General features: G+C 46.5%; 1 protein-coding gene across 3 annotated transcripts in view; it reads left to right on the forward strand.

Annotated features, from left to right (window-relative positions):
- LOC120449609 (nephrin) overlaps positions 1–17,785 on the forward strand; it is a 57,086-nt gene that overhangs the window by 1,956 nt on the left and 37,345 nt on the right. For all 3 annotated transcript variants that reach the window (XM_039632200.1, XM_039632181.1, XM_039632190.2), the window contains exon 2: positions 12,678–13,025. In XM_039632200.1, the coding sequence (XP_039488134.1) occupies positions 12,678–13,025 (348 nt within the window). The remainder of the gene's footprint in view (positions 1–12,677; positions 13,026–17,785) is intronic.

Raw genomic sequence — 17,785 nt, forward strand, 5'->3', positions numbered from 1 at the left:
AGTGTACAGCAGTGTGGAAAAAGGAAAAGCATGTATTTGTCAGCACAAAATAATCAAGGATCATAATATGTCAACAAACAGACAGGCCAGGCTAAGGCGACCAAAAAACAAGCACAAGGACACACGAACGCAGAAAAGTTGCGTCTGTCTGTCAACCATGTGCATGTGTGAGTGGCGGCTTGTGCGTGTAACTGTGTGAGTGTGAGTGCGAGTGTGTCCGTGTGTCCATGTGTCCGTGTGTGGGTACAGAAAGCGAACAGAACTGAGCACACAGGACCCAAATGTATGCCACCAGAGCAGAGCAACTGAAGCAGAAGGCAGCAACAGCGTAGGACAAACACGCCGTAATAGATATACAGCGAGCATGTGTTGGTGCAGTTAGAAAAGCGGGAAAACCAAGGATGCAGGGGTGGGGGTGGAGGGCTAGAGGGCTAGAGGGTCCTGGGAGTGTGGAAAAGTCGTCGCGACTTGTCGTCTTTGTCTCTGACAGTTGGCAAATGTAGTGAAGTGCATTGACAATACCACGAACCAAGTACAGCTTGACCAGAGCGCCATCAATGGTGGGCGGAGCGGGCGGACGATCTGGAGCAGGAAATGGCCCCCACTTGAGGGACTGCGCTTCCTTCTGCTTTTACATCTGCCACTGCTGTTGGTGCTTCTGGGTTTGCTCCTGCTCAAAGGGCAGAGTGTTAAGCACACAGGCTACGGGCTGGTTCAAGCACATAGATTATCTTCGGATGCCATCCCATCTACAGGAAGCATCGCCACTGCAACTGACTTGTGTGCGCCTGTCATTTTCGAGCTGGTTGAAAGTTAATTGCGCTGCCCTCTCCAAAAAAGTAAAGGCGAATCTCTGCCTCTGCCCAGATTGCAAACGCAAGTGTGGGCGACGCAAGCTGAGCAAAAAACTGGAAAACGCCCATTTTTTGCCCAGACTCGGCTACTTGGCTTAACGAGCCACGGGCCACGGGCCACCACACAGTCCATAGTCCGCGCTCCACCGGCCAGTTGATATTTCTCGCCCCAGCAGCACCTTGAGCCCGCTAACCAGTTCGATATTGACTGACTTCGCCCACACGCTCCCAAAAACCACCGGCCGATTCCGAGGTCCATTCTCAAACTGCGGCGGTAGCGTGGGCCACACGAACTTACGTAATTGCAAATCAAATGTGGTCTCGGCCCCTCCAAAATACAGATATTCCCAGCATGGCGAGGAAATATCATCGGAATCGGTCTGCAATCTTAAGCGAAATGGAACGCATTTAGAGTCGACAAATCAGAGCCGCAAGGGAAAGTGAGGCAGATGTATTTGGGTTTAATTGTAAATTTAAAGTAGTGGACAGCTGGTGACTGGTGGATTACTTAGAATAGGCCGATAGCTTTAAAGACTGGTTAAACAGAAGTTAGAAGATCCATTAATTACTAGGTGAAAGTAGAATAAACAAAGTTACTCAGAATTAACTTCAAATACATTTACGTGTTAAAGGGCTATTTATAATTGCAGTTGAAGTGCAAAGTGCATTGCATCTATGAGTATTCAAACTTTCAGTTTAAACCTGAAAATCTTAAGATTTTTGATCTAAATATTAAATGTACATTTTAAAGAGCTTATAAATAGTGCAGATTATTTGCTTAGCAGGAAAGGCTCAGGACTTAAAACCCGAGAGAGGGTCCAATTGTTGTGGGATTTTCTTGCATAGCGTATATGGAGAGGATTATTGAAATGGCAAAATAATTGTTTTTAAAAAGCGAGCAAACTATGCAATCCCAGCTTGTTTTGCTGCCGCTCAATGTGTGTGTTTGTCTGCCCCCAGCCAAACAAATGTATCTCGGACCGAAATAGACATTGCATTGGCCATTTTCCGACTGCTTGTTGACAGAAAGATGAGACCAAATTAAAACACACACACACACACACACACACACATGCGAGCGGTGCATAAATAAATCGACAGCATGTGGCAAGGTGGAAAGCCAGAGTGCGGGAGTTGCATATGTCAAGTGAAAACAATCGTAAACCCCAGGTTCTCGAAGTCGCCACAGAGAGCGAACTCCCGCTGCGCCGCTCGATCGTGGCATGTGGTAATTGCCCCGGGTTTTGAATAGATATGTTGTGTGTATATACATATATCAATAGTAGCTATACCTAGCCGAAATTTAGGGGCCTTCCGCACATGTGAAGATGCGTGGATTCAAGGATGCACGCATAAGAGGATTCAACCCCTGGCCTCGGATCACCGAATTTTTGATTTTGATGGAGTTTCGGCTGGTCGAAAATCGGAAGATCTACGCCAGTTTAAGGAACATCGACGAGATCCAGAGCACTTTTCTGGCTTTGGCAGATTGAGAATGAATTTCAATTAGTAGGATACCCATACATGTATGTGTGCGCACAAAGGGGCTGCGGCGGCAGGGGAGGGACGGGGCGTAGGGGGGCTTATGGGGTTTGGGATTGCGGCAGGATATTAGCAATGTGCAGCCTGCCGTGCTTCCTACGCAGAATATTTCCACTGAAGGATGCGGCGGTGGCGGCAGTGGATGGATGGCATAGATGATTGCTCCACTCCCCCTGCTCCACTCTCCAATCGATGACTGACTTTGATGGGTTTGCTCGATATTGATGCGAATTGATTTGGTTAGTCAGCTGTCGGACAGCCGGATGCCCAGCATCTCCTCCTCCTGCCCCGCAAACAGACAGTTGAATGAATAAATAAAAATGGCAAATCAAGCAAGATGCCAAATGAGGCTCGTCATAGTCGGCGAAATGAGCTTGCAGGCGGAGTCCTCGAAATGGAATACATTTAATGGCCCTCAGCTTGCTCAGTTCGGTGGCGTAATTGAAAAACCATTTCAAGGTGAGCCCGGAGGAGCGGAGCAGCAGACACCAGACGATGGCTTCATCATTCTCACTGCTAATTTAAATTTATGAATTTTTGGAAAACATCTCAATGCGGGCTTTTCAGAGGGCGGCCGAATGAGCTTCCTTCCACGCACTTTCACTTTTCTTGAGTATTTAATCAAGTGTGAATAATTGCATCATTCTGCTCAAAGGGAGTCGATATCCTTTGTGCTTGTGCGCCGGCAGATACGAGCCCCCAGCCGGTCTGTCTGTGTGCGTTGTGTGTGTGGAAGGACCTGCTATCGATATGTGGGCCAAGAAACCACACTCGCACACCCCGATTCACACCCCCACCCATACAACCATACAACCATAGTCCCACAGAACCACTTTCCTCTCGACGGCAGTGAAATCAAATTCAAAGAGAGCCGGCCGAGTCTTCACTTTATTGTGGTGGCAACTTGCATATTTTAACCTTGTGTTGAAATTGCGATATTGAAAAATTAATTTTTTATCAGGTCGGGCAAATATTTATAGCTCCACTTCGGCGGCCTTCCATCTTTCCATTAATTGAAGTGGCAGCTGTTGCGCAACTGGAAGTCCGACATCCACGGCCTCCAACTTCAGCATCTGCCTAATTTCGCCCATTCGAGACGCGTGTCCAACCGGTTGACCATTGGCTCGTGGCAGCTTTGAGTCCAGATCCAGTCGCCCAGATCGACAGCTGCAAGTGTCACCAGTTGCAGTGGATGCAGAACCCCTGTCTTTTGGACAACAATTCCACTGCTTAAGGCTCATAAAAAAATTAATTTTTTGGAAAGGGTACTTTAATACTAATGGCTTTTAAATTACATGTTGACTCTACAAGTTTCGTTTAAACCGTTTGAAAAAGTTTAATTCTGCAGTCCCATTGTATTTTTTATTCTGTACCTATTGCATTTTCATTTTTAAATCACTTTAAATCACATATGTACGAGTACATTTATTTTGAAGTAAATTTTCGTATTATTTGCGTACCGAAATACAAAATGAATCTTTTTAGCTTTGCTTATAATAATTTTAAACACTTACTTTTTTAGTGAAAGGGTATACAAAAATATAAAATCGATATTATTCAGATTTATTATTTTTTTTCTTAAGCTACAAGGAGTCGTAGTACCAAAGATTAAAGGTTTTCCCATATAGTCTTCTTTTTAAAATACATATGCAACATATGAATATTCAATATAGATACTTTAAAGTAAAAACTCGTTCTTCACAATTAAATGATATCCCACCAGTAAAATGAGCAAGTCCATATGAAGTGTATCGGATTTTCCCCCAGTGGCTCCCTGGTTTCATCTGCAGCGTGTGAACTGCTGGCGGTCGGTCCATGTCCACTGCACGCTTCAGTAATCCTCCATTGGAGAGTCACCTTTGCACACACACACCTTTGGCTAGGAGATGGCGAGATGGGCGTCCAGTTGGCCAGTTGACGTGTGGTTCCGCTCCGGCGAGCGCGCCGGGAAAACTGTGACGCGGCATTTGGCCGCTGCTGGGAAAACTTTAGCTTTAACTTTAACTTTAACGACTTCACTTGGTTAATAGCGACAGGGAAAAATTCGTTTTCCTTTGCAACAATTTCGCTGGGAACCAAAGGGTTCTGCAGTGCTCCTCCTCCTCCTCCGCCTCCTTGGACATATCGGGTTCCATACGCAGACATGCTTCATTGGACCCCTCTGCATCCCTTAGCCCCGCCGATCACCAGCGCTTTGTCATTCGATTGCGCAAACATTATTCCACGAGCAAGAAAGCATTCGCACACCCCATCCCCACGCCGGCTGGTAATTCGAGTGTTTTGCTTAACCCGGCATGCCACAACGTATACCATATACCCTATAAAGCATATACCATCCATACCAGCAGCCCGGCATTGTTGTGCCAACAACTGAGTTGGGCTGAGTTGGGTTGCTGTCTTGGGCAAACAATGCCCAACGCCACTGCGAATGCGAAAGCAAATGGAGGTAGCTGCATGTGCCGATGCGATTGTGAATTTGAATCTGAATATGAATCCGAGTGCGAGTGCGACACACGCGTCCGCAGTTCAAACGGCAATTAAGCCAAACAATAAGCCGGCAAACACTCGGCTGCCAAAGTGGATGAAGATCCAGGACTGGTAGTCCGTGTCTCAGCTTCTAATTTGCCCGCTCATGTCTGCTCAGCCGTAGTCCTCCCTGTCGCCGCACCACGCTGCACCACTTAGCCACTCATCGCTTCCAATCCAATCGCAACCCACCCCATCCGCGTCCAACTGAAAACAATGGAAGAGTGTTCAACACGAAAACGGGAGTGTGAATACCCTTCGAATCCCTGGCGAAGTCCTGAAATATCATCTATGCAATTGAGGACATCAAACGAAAAAATGCTAATAGCATAGCGAAATATTCGAAAAGAACACAGAAAGTGCTACAACAAAATGGGCTTGTCGGTCGATCTTTATTATGGTTTTAGAGGTTAAAAAAATAAGAAAAAACCAATTTGTTTACCCTTCAGAGCGCTTATTTGTTGACTTCAAATAATTAGTAAAAATTAATTGGCAGATTTTACATTTCTAGCAGCATTTTTAGGAGCTCATATTTTACTAGGTATTTTCCAATTAACTTGTTTACGTATAAACTACTGGCTGGTTCGAAGAAAACTGCTGAAGGCCACTGAAGCCTTTCGGAGTGCTGGAAAATCCTTTTAATGAATCATTTTGCGACAGGAAATTCATTTTTGCTAAGAAAACAAATCATTCGATGCTGTCCTGCCTAAATTTAAGTCGAGATATCGAAGTCGAACTGCATTTTAAAGTCGAAATACGCCCACTTTGCATTTATTTGTGCCCACAACTTGTGGAGGAAGTTGCAGGAATAGTTGTGCCTTGAGTAATGAAGCAACTGTCGCATACTCGATTCTCCAGCATCGAATTCAGAAATATCAGAAGGGGGAAAAAGTTCAAAGTTGTGGAAGAAACTGCTGTTGGGGAACGCACTATGGCTAAAGAAAATGTATGAATATTCGAGAATGAAATTTGTTTCCGAGAATGCTGCCGAGTTGAAGGGAAGAGAGGCTGACTGAACGACAGGACGAGAGGACGACGGGACAAGGGGGAGACTCGAAACATTCCTCTTGAGTGGCCAATGGCGGCCGGAGATAACAGTGGAGGAGGCGGTGGCACCACTGTCCCACTGTCCCACTGTCGCACCACGCACCGCACCACTTTCACTTCGTCCGGAAATTTGCTGCATCAGCGTATAGGAATTTTTGGTTTATGCCGGCACAGGCACACACAGAGAGACAGGACACTTCGGAGGCAGGATATTCCGTAGGATTGACCCACCTCAAGGCTGTAAAGGCCCACACACACTCACAAACTGGCCATGTATTAGCCATGTGAGTTTATTTGGGCAACGGATATTTCGGTCTGGCCGAAATGTGTGTCTGTGCGATGCTTTCATATATGAAATTTATTCAAGTCACTCTGGTTTAATGTTTGGAAATGGACAGCAAATAACTTTGCAAGCGTTTACAATGGCAACTGGGGAATTGTGTCGGCCAGGTCCCTAATTCGCCTCAGTTTCATAACGATCCTGGCCATGATGATGATGGCCACTTCACCGACAGCATGTCCCCAATTACCAGCCCCCCAAACACGCACACATTATAGGAAAGGAATCCTTTTTTTTTGTGCGATGCTATTTTCACTTCAATTTTGATTCTTACCGAAATGATTTTTTAAAGATAATATTACGAAAAACTCATCAAGTAAAGGAAAATCCGGAAAGCCTCCGCCACTTCGCCACTCCACCACCACTTCCAATTATCCGTTTTCCAATATCTAACCCACTTGGGTCCGCCGCCCAGGAGACATTGGCGCATAAATTGATTGGATGATGTCGCTTTTTACGTCGTTTGTGCCCCCTGACTCCCCATTCCCCCATTCCGTCCCCGATCCCAATCCCAACCCACATCCCCTTAACCCACGGAAAAGCGTTGTTGCCATTGGCTTCTTGTGATTTGGCGAATTCCATAAGTTGATGCGATGCGTAGCATGTGTTATAAATAAATAAAGCATTCTGGGTGGCAATCTCTTAGAGTCGTCTCTGTATTTTTTATGCTTGCTCCGCCCTGGAGTTGTCATTTAATTCAAATGGTGCTTGGAATTGATTGGGAAAATCGTCATTCCCTGGAAACCTGACACTTTCGACTGAGGATGAGTAAGGTGCAACGATATGAACTCTGTACAACGCGTGCATGTCGCAACCCAAAACAATGAGCAAAAATTCCCACCGACGGCAAACCGCAAGTCAAGAGGGCTCAAGAGGAAAGAGCTGAATCCGAAGCCCCCAATTCCGCCGGCTCCATGGGTTAATTGCGGCTACTCACCTACGCAACAGCAATTGCGTGTGTCGGCCTGGGAATCGGGCAACAATTAGGGCCCGGAGCAAGAGAAACTACAAACCAAGAACAACAAGAACAACCCACTGGCAACAGGTAACCGCTCGTGTCTAATGCTGACCAACCACTTGACGCTGCAGCAGAACCACCGGCAACATTCACCACACTTCACTCGTCAACAACTTTTGCAGCTTCGCAGTTCTCACAGTCCTTCAATTGCAGCAGCACTGGCCAAAAATCCGAGCAGAAGCTCCCACTGGCCATGGCGTAAATTCCACAGCAACCCAACCATACACAACCACCCATACACAACCACCCAATCACTGCACCACCCACCACCGAAAAAGTAATCAACCAATTCGCTGGGAAAGCCCCAACGTTGAATACTTTCTGGTTGTAGGTCGAATTTTAGGAGTGACGTAGAATGAATGGGCTACAAATATGGGTTAGTTGCCATATATTTCATCATTTGTGCTGTTTGAGTCTACTATTTGCTGTTACTTTACCATTTGACTTTATGGGTTTCACAGTTTTACGAAACGTATAATTATTTATGCAACAAATTTGGTCTAGCAAACAATCCTAGCGCAATATCTAGTTGCAAATAAAAAGAAATATTCTATTGCCCATTTTAAATACAGAATATCAGCTGGACGATTCCTCATTTTATTAACAGTTATTTATTTATCAAAAACATTTTGTGAAAAGTTTATTTTCGGCTAAAAAAAAGGAAGAGGGATCATCATTAAATACAACGCCACGGCAAAAGTTTGACGATAAATGCGCATGTGGTGTTAGTAATAAATTCCATGCTTACACATAAAAAGCACTTAACTCTTTTTTTGCTCAGCTTACGCAAAATGAAAGTGCTTATATACCGATATTTAGCAATTCATGGAGCTTACTTATTACAATTCAATGCTAATTAAAAATTTGCCCTATCCATGACTATGTTTATGGGTACTTTTGTTACCAATGTGGATTGGACATTTTCAGAACCTTGCCAATTTTCAGTGGCCACAAATATTTTGCCGCGAAAACCGGTTTAATGATTTACTGAGTTAATTACAGTTTTGCAATCACCGCGCCTCTTAAACTTCACGCGCTTCCATAAATGCGAATTTGTTGCACTATTAACAAGAATTTACTTCCTTCGCAAGCTGCAAATTATCTAGTGCTGGTTTTTTGTTGTTTTTGCCTTTTCTGGCTTCTGGTTCCCGAGTCCTGGAACTTCGTCCTGGGGCATGGAGAGTGGTGTCCTTGGGTCGGCAGGTGGCGCGAGTCGAGTGGAGTTGCAGTGCCGGCCAGCAGGTGGCGCCAGGGACCTTTACTCGGTTTTAATAACGCTCGCCTTGATGATGTTAATAATGTTGCTGGGTGATTACCATTTACGGCACTTGTTGTTGCGCTGCTCCGGCTGCTGTTTCCATGGCTGCAGCTCCAGGACCTGCCGCATTGTTAATGTAGATGTAGCCGAAGTTGAGGCCAGCGAGCGGCAGCCTGCGGTGCCGCAAAGTGTGGCAGTAATTGCAATTTGTTGCCACTGCTGCAGCAATCTAAGTTGGATTTCCATTAAGCAGTGCAAGCGGGCAAATCTGCGCTCCGACTTTCAGCGCATCCGTAATCGAAATGCTGTCAATCAGAGACAGGAATCCACAAAACCGCAATAAAGCGAAGCGCTGGCGACTTGCAAATTCAATTAGTTAATCCCCAAATGGGGGATTTCGACGAGGAGCGCTGATAAGGAGCAGCACGTAGCCACTGCAGGATAACTTGGCATGTGGCATGCGTCATGCTCCATGCTCCATGCTCCATGCTCCATGCTCCATGCACCATGCACCATTTCTGCTCAGACTATTGTTATATCGCATTTGAGCAAACGCTGCCAACTGCAGCGCCCCGAAAATCGTTATAAACCATTCGCATTCGCCTCCGACTTTGACAGCTCGTGCTCCTCGCCATGCAACTCCATGCAAATGCCAGGCACGTTGCTGACAAGGGGCGTGGCATCTGGAACGGTCCGGAGCCAAAAGGATGCGCCGGCAAAAGGTGCCACGGATGTTCGATTGATGGTGGCAGCTCCCAGTCCCTTCCAAGCTTCCCTTTCCGAGCTGGAGTCGCCAAAGCGGATGTGCTGCGACAATATGCTGAGGCTGCGCTAATTTTTTCTTATTTTTCTAGCAGCTTACGTGCGGACACGCCCACCGAAAAAGCAGTACACTAGGAATATAAATTCGGGGGAAAAAGAAAGTTAGCTTAAATGTTACAACTATTGCTCATTCAAATGACAAGGAAGTGCATTAAAATATTCCATTTATGTGCATTTATCATTGTTATTACCAATCGCTTTTGGATAAAACGATTTAATCTCAGGTATAAAGTGCAAGAAAAATACAAGCGTTTGGAGAAGCGGCCAAATTCAACTTTAGTTTTTATTGTTTTCTTCCACGAATTTCGAACTGATATACGTATATCCATAGAATATTAGATATTTATATTCTGAAGTGAATAAAGAACGATTTTAGAATTCCCCGCAGTGCACGATAACCATAAAGCAAAGTTAAAGCTGCGTGTGTGTGAGCGGAAATAATAATCGTCAAATTAATACGCGTCGGGAGTTTCGCACGGCTCCAAAACTGCTCCAGGCCAAGCAGCCTGAAGGATTCAACCCCGAAGGATTCAGCTGCGTCTGACCCGCCAAATCCCGAATACGTGCGAGCATTTAAAGCAAAACCAAATAAAACTTAAGTGCTGCATGTGTGAAAATGTTCTGGGAATCTGAACCGACCCACTCAGGTGTCCCGCCAGCCTCTGGTTAATCCGATGCCCGGCTGCTTAATCGGCTCCGGCTGCTTGGCCGAGATAACCAGAAGAAGCGAATCTTGAAATCTGGGCCAGCAGATGGGATGGGACACACATACATCACTTTGCCCGAAAAGCGGTCGGGGCCATCAAATTTCAGTCATAACAATAACACTGATAGTCCCCCGCTCGTAAAATAAGACCCAGCCAACCCTTTTTTGAGGATATGAGAACAGGGACCACGGAGCTGGGAGCTGGGAGTTGGGAGCTGGCCGGGATTTGTTGCTGTCCTCATGTGTCTCTCGCCGGACGGGGATGTGTTGTTGTTTCAGCCCCAGCTTGGAAAACAATCAAGAGAACGCGACACTAAAAACCACGCACGTTCTGGCCCTCATCCTTTCGGTGGAGTCACAGAAATTCGACAATGGCACTTGACAATCCCGGGCAGTGAGGAGGGGCGACAATCGGCGGAGGAGCGGAGGAGCGGTGGAGCGGTGGAGCCATGGAGGGCAGGTCAAAAGGCGACGCCTAAAGCATTTAAATCCTTTTCGCACTTTCGGCTGTCACTCGCGGCTCCTTGTTCTCTGCTCCGACGGCTTGTTGCGTGTGAATTTCCATTTCGACTATTTCCGGGGACCACACTGCGTATGATGTATGGAATGAAGAGGATTTCGGTGGAAGTGGCAAGTGGGATGGGGCGTCACGCTTAATTTTTGGCCTCGTCGTCGTCATTTTTAGCGGGGTATGGTGTCGTAAAATAGGAATTTGCTTTATTAAAATTTTTCGCTTGAAAAATATAAGACAATGCGGAGCGATGAAGCCGGTAAAACGGCGAAAACAGCTAGGAAGCCATGGACATCGGGAGGAGGGTCTCCTTCGCCTCCGGAACGAGGTAAAAATTTACTCAACTATGAACTCCCCAAACCGACATGTGAGTGCGCGTGCGGGCAAATAGGCAAAAATTTTGCGACAGGCCGAAGGTTATGTTGATCCTTGTCTGCCGGGGATGTTCCTGGCACTTTGGCACTCTGGTATCCTCGCATCCCCGCATCCCCGCATCCCCGCATCCCCGCATCTCCGCATCTCCCGGCAAGGGTTCTGGTTAGGTTTCGGGGCTAGCTCTCGTCTGGCTCTGACAGATGCCGACCCCGCACAACCCCCACAGCTCCCCCTCGAGAAACAACCAAATTTATATAAATTGCCCGTAATGCTGCTGGCTGTTCGACAACAACAACAGCCACATCAATTTAGGGGTGGGGGAGGGGGAGGATGGGCAAATTGTTGTTGATTCCCAGCTTGTTCCTTTCACATTCTTTTGCCGAACAAATTATGTACGAAAAGGCAAAATAATGAAATCGTAAAGAGTTTGGCAACGAATGAGTTCCTAACCCGGCTGCTCTGTGATATTTTTCTTATTTAAAATTCATTTCTGCCCCACCGCCTGCTCCTCAGCCCCATCCCTTAACCCATCCCAACCCAAGCCAACCACCCCATCCTATTCTATTCTATTTTAACCATCGCCATGCCCCTCAGACATGATGCGTATGCAAATTGCTGGCCATATTAATCATTGCCAGTTGGTAGCGCCAGAGCTAAGTTTTATTTTATTTCCAGTTTCCCTTCTGCCAGAATGTGCCAGCGGGGAAGGCGGCACTGGGAGTGGTTTGCCCAGATTTAAAACTGCATTTCGTTGCTTATAAATAAACAGAGCCGGAGCGCGGGGGCACAAGAAATAGTCTCTGCTGGAAAATTTATGAAAGCGCGAATAAAATGCTCGTTTCGCAGGACGCGGGAGGTGGACTGTTGTGGGGGCCGAATGCTTTTTTGGGTGGATTTTAGGACACTAAAAACAAGTGCAGCTGCCTCGACTGACGACCGTCGCGTTAAATGCTTTTGTTGATTTTAGATGCGCCACTGCCTCGGGAAAAGCCAACACCACCTCCCACCTACCACCTCCCGGTGCCTTTTTTACCCGCCAACTCGCACAATTTAATAGTTTCGGCGGCAAGAAATGAACTCCACAACTGCAGCAGTCTGCAATGTGTCTTGGCAAACAGACACGGACAGGGGCCCGTGGACTACGGACTACGGACTACGGACTACGGACTACGGACTGAGGACAACGGACAACGGACACGGATACGGACCACACCCACAATTGGCTTTTGTGGCACGGCAAACGCGCTTTTTCGTTTCGGGTTCGGGAAATGTGTTTGTTTTTCATTAAAAAAGAACGGAACGAAGCCGTGCTGGCCAAGTTTTTTCCCAGCTCCTTTTTTTGAGGCAGCTGGAAACGGTCAAAGTTCGGCCGGGAAGCCTGGGGCTCCGGAGGAAGGAGCTTTGCAGAATGTCCTGTTTTATTGCGGTCGGGATTCGCTTTGACTGGGCTCCCGGCCATGGGCATTGGGCACTGGGATCTGGGCACTGGGCACTGGGATCGCGGACTTTGAGTAAACACATATTTCATAATTCATCATACGGCGCTGGGCGATAGAAAGTCACGTTTTTAATAGAGGACCCAACGGACGCACAGACCGGAGACAACAAATGGCCGCAAGGACAATTAATTAAGTGCATCGCTAATGAATCACTCTCCCTCTCCCTCCTCCCTTTCTAGCTGTCATCGTCCTGGCCAGCGCCCCCGTCCCCAGCCACGCCCAGCAGCAGAAGTTCCGAACCACGCCGCACGACCTCCAGGTCCTGGAAGGAGCCGAGGCCATGATGCGTTGCGAGGTGGCCAACGTGGCCGGCGCCGTCCAGTGGACGAAGGACGGCTTTGCACTGGGCTTCTCGGCGGTCATTCCCGGTTTCCCTCGCTACTCCGTGCTCGGCGACCGGAAGCAGGGCATCTACAACCTGCGCATCTCGAACGCCTCCATCAACGACGACGCCGACTATCAGTGCCAGGTGGGACCAGCGCGACTCAACAGCGCCATCCGAGCCAATGCCAAACTGACCGTCATATGTGAGTATAATGACCCTAATTAGCCATTCTTGATTACGCAAAGGGAAAAGTGGTTGACAAAGGTTTTATTTCATGAGCTTCTTTATCAACTACGTAGGGAGTTTCGTGGTGATTCAACTTGTAAATACATAAATGCAATTTGTGCCATCGAAATACAGTCAATCACGCGCATTTTAAACCATTACAATCCAGTACAAAATTCTAAAATTGCAATGGAAACATATCATCGTCTGAATTTTGTATTACATTTCACGAATTCGCAAGAATACCAAATTCAGCTTTTAGCAATCTCCGACTGTTCGCGAATTCAGAGTCCCAAGAGCTCGCTGGTGTGGAGGGAAAATCCGCATACAAAGTACGTTACCCTTCGAGTGCCTTGTATGCCTTGTAGCCTTGTGCTTGGCCCACCCACTCAATTGAATTCACCCCTTTGTGGAGCTCTCCTTTTTGTAGGGACTGCAATTAATTTAAGTAATAAATACAAATGAATTTGTCACCAGGGGCAGACACACACACCCACCCACCCACACATATGTACAAACAGTGGCACACATTCCTGATGTTTCCTGCTCATTGCACCTACGGAATTCCACTAGTGAAATTTAAATGCGGCTCCCTGTTCACTCGCACACCTGCCGTCTCTGTCGCTGCCAACATTTATTGTCAGCAATTTGCAAAACAACAGCAACAACAGCAGCAACAGCAACTGAAACGCCACGTGGAGCTACAGCATTACGGAGCTGAACTGAATTTAGCGCAGTTTATTGCTCCAAGGAGCCCAAGTGGGCGGAAAACCAGGAACTGGGAGCTGGGAGCTGGGAGTTGGAGTTGGAGCTGTGTCTCGTCTCCACTGCAGGCAAGCGATGCGAAATGAATTCCTTTTTGTTTTAGTCCTCGTTTTCGACTGTTGCATTGTCGGCTAGCAATCACTTTGAATGTTCTGCTGCCTTTGCTGTGTAATTGTAATCACTCAAGGAATTGCGATACATTTGATGACAGCGATTTTCATTTGGCTCGCTTCGCTTGCTCCTTCCAAGGAATTCTTCCCAGACATCAAGAGATTCCATGGCTAACACTCGCCATAAGTATAGCACACATTCCGGGGCCCAAGGCCCACGCACACTCGCACACAAGCGCACTCCCCTAATGACGTTTGTTAAGTTAATTACGCGCCATGAGCTGTGACAATGGCGATGTGTGTGCCCAAAGCCTTCGAATGGCAAGAGAAGCCGGGAAAAGCATTCAGACTTGAAGATACCTAGAAGATACCTACCTGGTTACCCACGCTAGAAACGAAGTCTTAAAATTGCATTGAAAGAACTTCGAAAAAAACTACATTCTCTCATCATTCAAATTCCTCTTTATAAACCTGACTAACTATCCTATTCGATCATAAGGGATTTGTAAGATATCTTGGGTTTAAGTTCCCGCATGCCTCTGGTCTCTACAAATACCGTGTATAAAAATAAAAGGAGGAAGGACCATGGATAGCTGGGATGCTGGGATGCTGGGGGAGGAGTGGGCTTCTCTGCCGAGCTCGTAAGTGCCTGCAAGTTGTTGGTGGAGCGGCGAAAGGTCGGTTGTCACATAACATGTTTTTCATAATTGTGGATACTTGTGTGAGTCCTGCCCTCCCCACTTCCCCACTTCCCCACCTACCCACCACCCTGTTCCGCCCTTTGTTTTGTGATGAAATCTTTGTCTTGGCTTTCTCATATGACATGTGTCTGGGCGCCCAGTCCGAGGTATTCGGGCATCCCAGGCGGAGGTGTGTGTGGGTGGAGGCACGTGCGGCATTATTGCTGCAATTAGCCATGAGAAAATGCGGACAAATGCCTAATAATTCAATTAAGTTCCAATTACATTGATTTGATTTATTCCTTTCGGAGACTATCTTCAATTCATTTGCATGGAAAAGTTATTGATTATTGATTGCAGCATGGAGGAAAAGGATTTAAAAATAATATTTTTAACTACTTAGTAGAAAGTCTACACACTTACCATTTGCACGGTCTCCCACACTGCTCCACTTGTAAGATATGATTTAATTAAAACTTTCTGCAGATAGTCTATTAAAAATTAATAGCACTCACCTTTGTCCTGCTCAAATTAAATTTTCAGACTCCGTTACAAAGTTTCTGAGGCAATTTGGGTCTAACACTGGCCGTGCTTATGTTAAAGTTCCAAAAATTACTCCGCACTCCCACCAGCACCACCACCAGTACATATGTACATATACATATATGTACGTACATTTATTTCCGGCCATACTGCAGAATACATAGTGCACTCATACATATATATGGGTAAAATAAACGTGAGGGCGCAATTAGATTATAAGTTTGGCAAAGCAAAGAACTTTTGCACACAAAAGTCCACGTGCAAATTTATGGAAATTCCCCAAAAATTTTCGCATGCCATTAATTTGGAGTACAAAAAAAGGCACAAAAAATAATGGACCCGAAAACACATATGCCGCAAGGCAACTGCAAGGTCCATGTCCATGTCGGCGTCCGATTCCGAATCCGAATCCGAATCCGAGTCCACATCTAAAAGCTAAAACTTTTTGCCGGGCGCCGGACAATGGCAAGAAAATGGAGAGCAAAGTGCTGTACTTGCAGCAGCCACCTTTGGGCGTTTATAAATTTTGGACTTCAATGCAGCCCGAATTCAAGTTGGATTTCCTTCCTGGCCAATAGACGCACTTCATTGATTCTCAAATGTCCGCACATTTTTCAAAATCACACCCAACCTTCCCCAGCCGCCCTTGTAATTGAAGTGCAAATGAGGAAAGTTTTCATCTGCCGGCATTCCCGGGAAATATCGCCCGACATTTGTTATGTGAGGCTGACCTTAAAGTCAGCCCCGAGCTCCAAGGGTCGCACTCCTCGTGTGACCAGGCTCCTGATGGCTCAACTTACATCACAGGCAGCCATCCGGCCAGCTCCCTTGGCCCAAACGAAAAAAAATGGCCAATTCTTGGCTTAGCCTTGGATTCAGATTGGGCTGCAGTGGATGCTTGGTTGCCTGGTGGATGGGATGTGGGTTGTGGGAAATGGGAAGTGGGAAGTGTAAAAGGGCTGGAAAGTATTCCGGCGCATAAAACTTTTATGAGGCGTACTATTAGTGGGTTAGCCGGGGTGTCGTTGCCCGGGCGGAGCTGGATCCAGAGCGGAGTGGTCCAGTGCTCATGGCAAATTGCACTTTGTGTACTCGCTTGCCAGGAATCCGGCAACTGGAGCTCAAGCTCAAGCTCTGCCGCTGCCGCTGCCAGTGCTGTTATTGCAGCCATTGTTGCATAAATTATTTGATACCAGCCAACGGAGCACTCAAAGAAGCGCGCTCCACCCCCCCATACACCCCCTACATAGCAGCCCCACCCACCCAAAATTCAGCCACATTCCGCCCACTACCATGTGGGGACGCGGCTTTTGCATAGAATTTAATCAACATTTAACCCTAACCAAGTAACTGGGTTGACCGAAATTTCACCTGATGGGGTGCAAGTCTAACCAAAAACACGCCAACTGAGCTAGAACTTGTTAGGAGAAAGTGCCATCTATATGTTGTCATATCAACATTTATTATTCATTTCTACCGAAAGAAGAAAGCGTTTATATCAAAGATCATGCTGACTTACCGAGTGATATGGTCACGTCAGTTGGTCCGTTCCTCTCCTTGTCTGTCCGCTGAAGCATCTGAACGACAAGGTCTCTGTCCAGTATCATCTTTAAAAGCCATGAGTAATTAATCAGAGTGCCTGAAGCCTCGAAAAGAGTCACATTTCTCATCCCATATTTGCCTTTAGCTGAGAAACGCATACTTGGTAGTTGCCTAGCTGCGCTTCCCCGACTGCAATCCTCTCTTACTATTCCCCTTGAAAAGGTGGAACCTGCTCGCTTGTCTATAATCAAATACAATATGCATACCAATCAACAATGCACATACCCCACGTTCCAATCCACACGCATACACAGACACATTCACGTACCGCTACCTCGAATATATAGGTATACAGATATATCTGCGGAGGGTGGCATGCCACGCATTGGCATAATTCGAGTTGCATTTGCCAGGAGTTGGGGCAAGAAAAAATCATAAAATGTGCATACATTTCGCATTTTAACTATGCAGCACGCGCTGTGCCACGCCCCTCCCAGTGCGCCCCTCCCCCGAAAAGCCCTGCCACGGTGCGCCAAATATTATGAATTTTCAATGCACGTACAGCCCCCTCAAGTCTCCGAAAGTCCAGGGACAATCTGTATAGCCAGCGGTGCCACGGCGACACCAATTTCGGCGCACAAAGCCTTTAGCCAAGGTTGCAGCAGGATACTGGATGGGGGATACTGGTGGGTGCGGTATGATCCACGGCCGCAATTGGCATTTCCTCAGGCAGAAAGGGTTTCGCCTGGCATAGCAAGCAATGCATCTGCAGCCTTGGGAGAATACAACGAAAATTTGTTAAGTTTGTAGTCTGTCTCTGGAACATTCGAACTTACATGTAGCCAGTTATCTTCAAGTAAGGACTGTGTTCAACTATACAGAGAAATTTGATTCTATTATTTCAAGGAAATAATCACTTTTCGAAGTCTTTCATGATTTACATGGAGTTTGAGAAAGATACAAGACATACGGGATACTATACCACATATTATGGTTTCAATTCTACTCGTAGGCCACGACAGAAATATTAGGCCTGAAGGAAAATGATATAAATCAATCAAGTATTAAAAGTGCACTTGGAACAAATGCAGCTTTTT

Source organism: Drosophila santomea, chromosome 2L, assembly GCF_016746245.2.
Source record: "Drosophila santomea strain STO CAGO 1482 chromosome 2L, Prin_Dsan_1.1, whole genome shotgun sequence".
Taxonomy (NCBI): Eukaryota; Metazoa; Arthropoda; class Insecta; order Diptera; family Drosophilidae; genus Drosophila; species Drosophila santomea.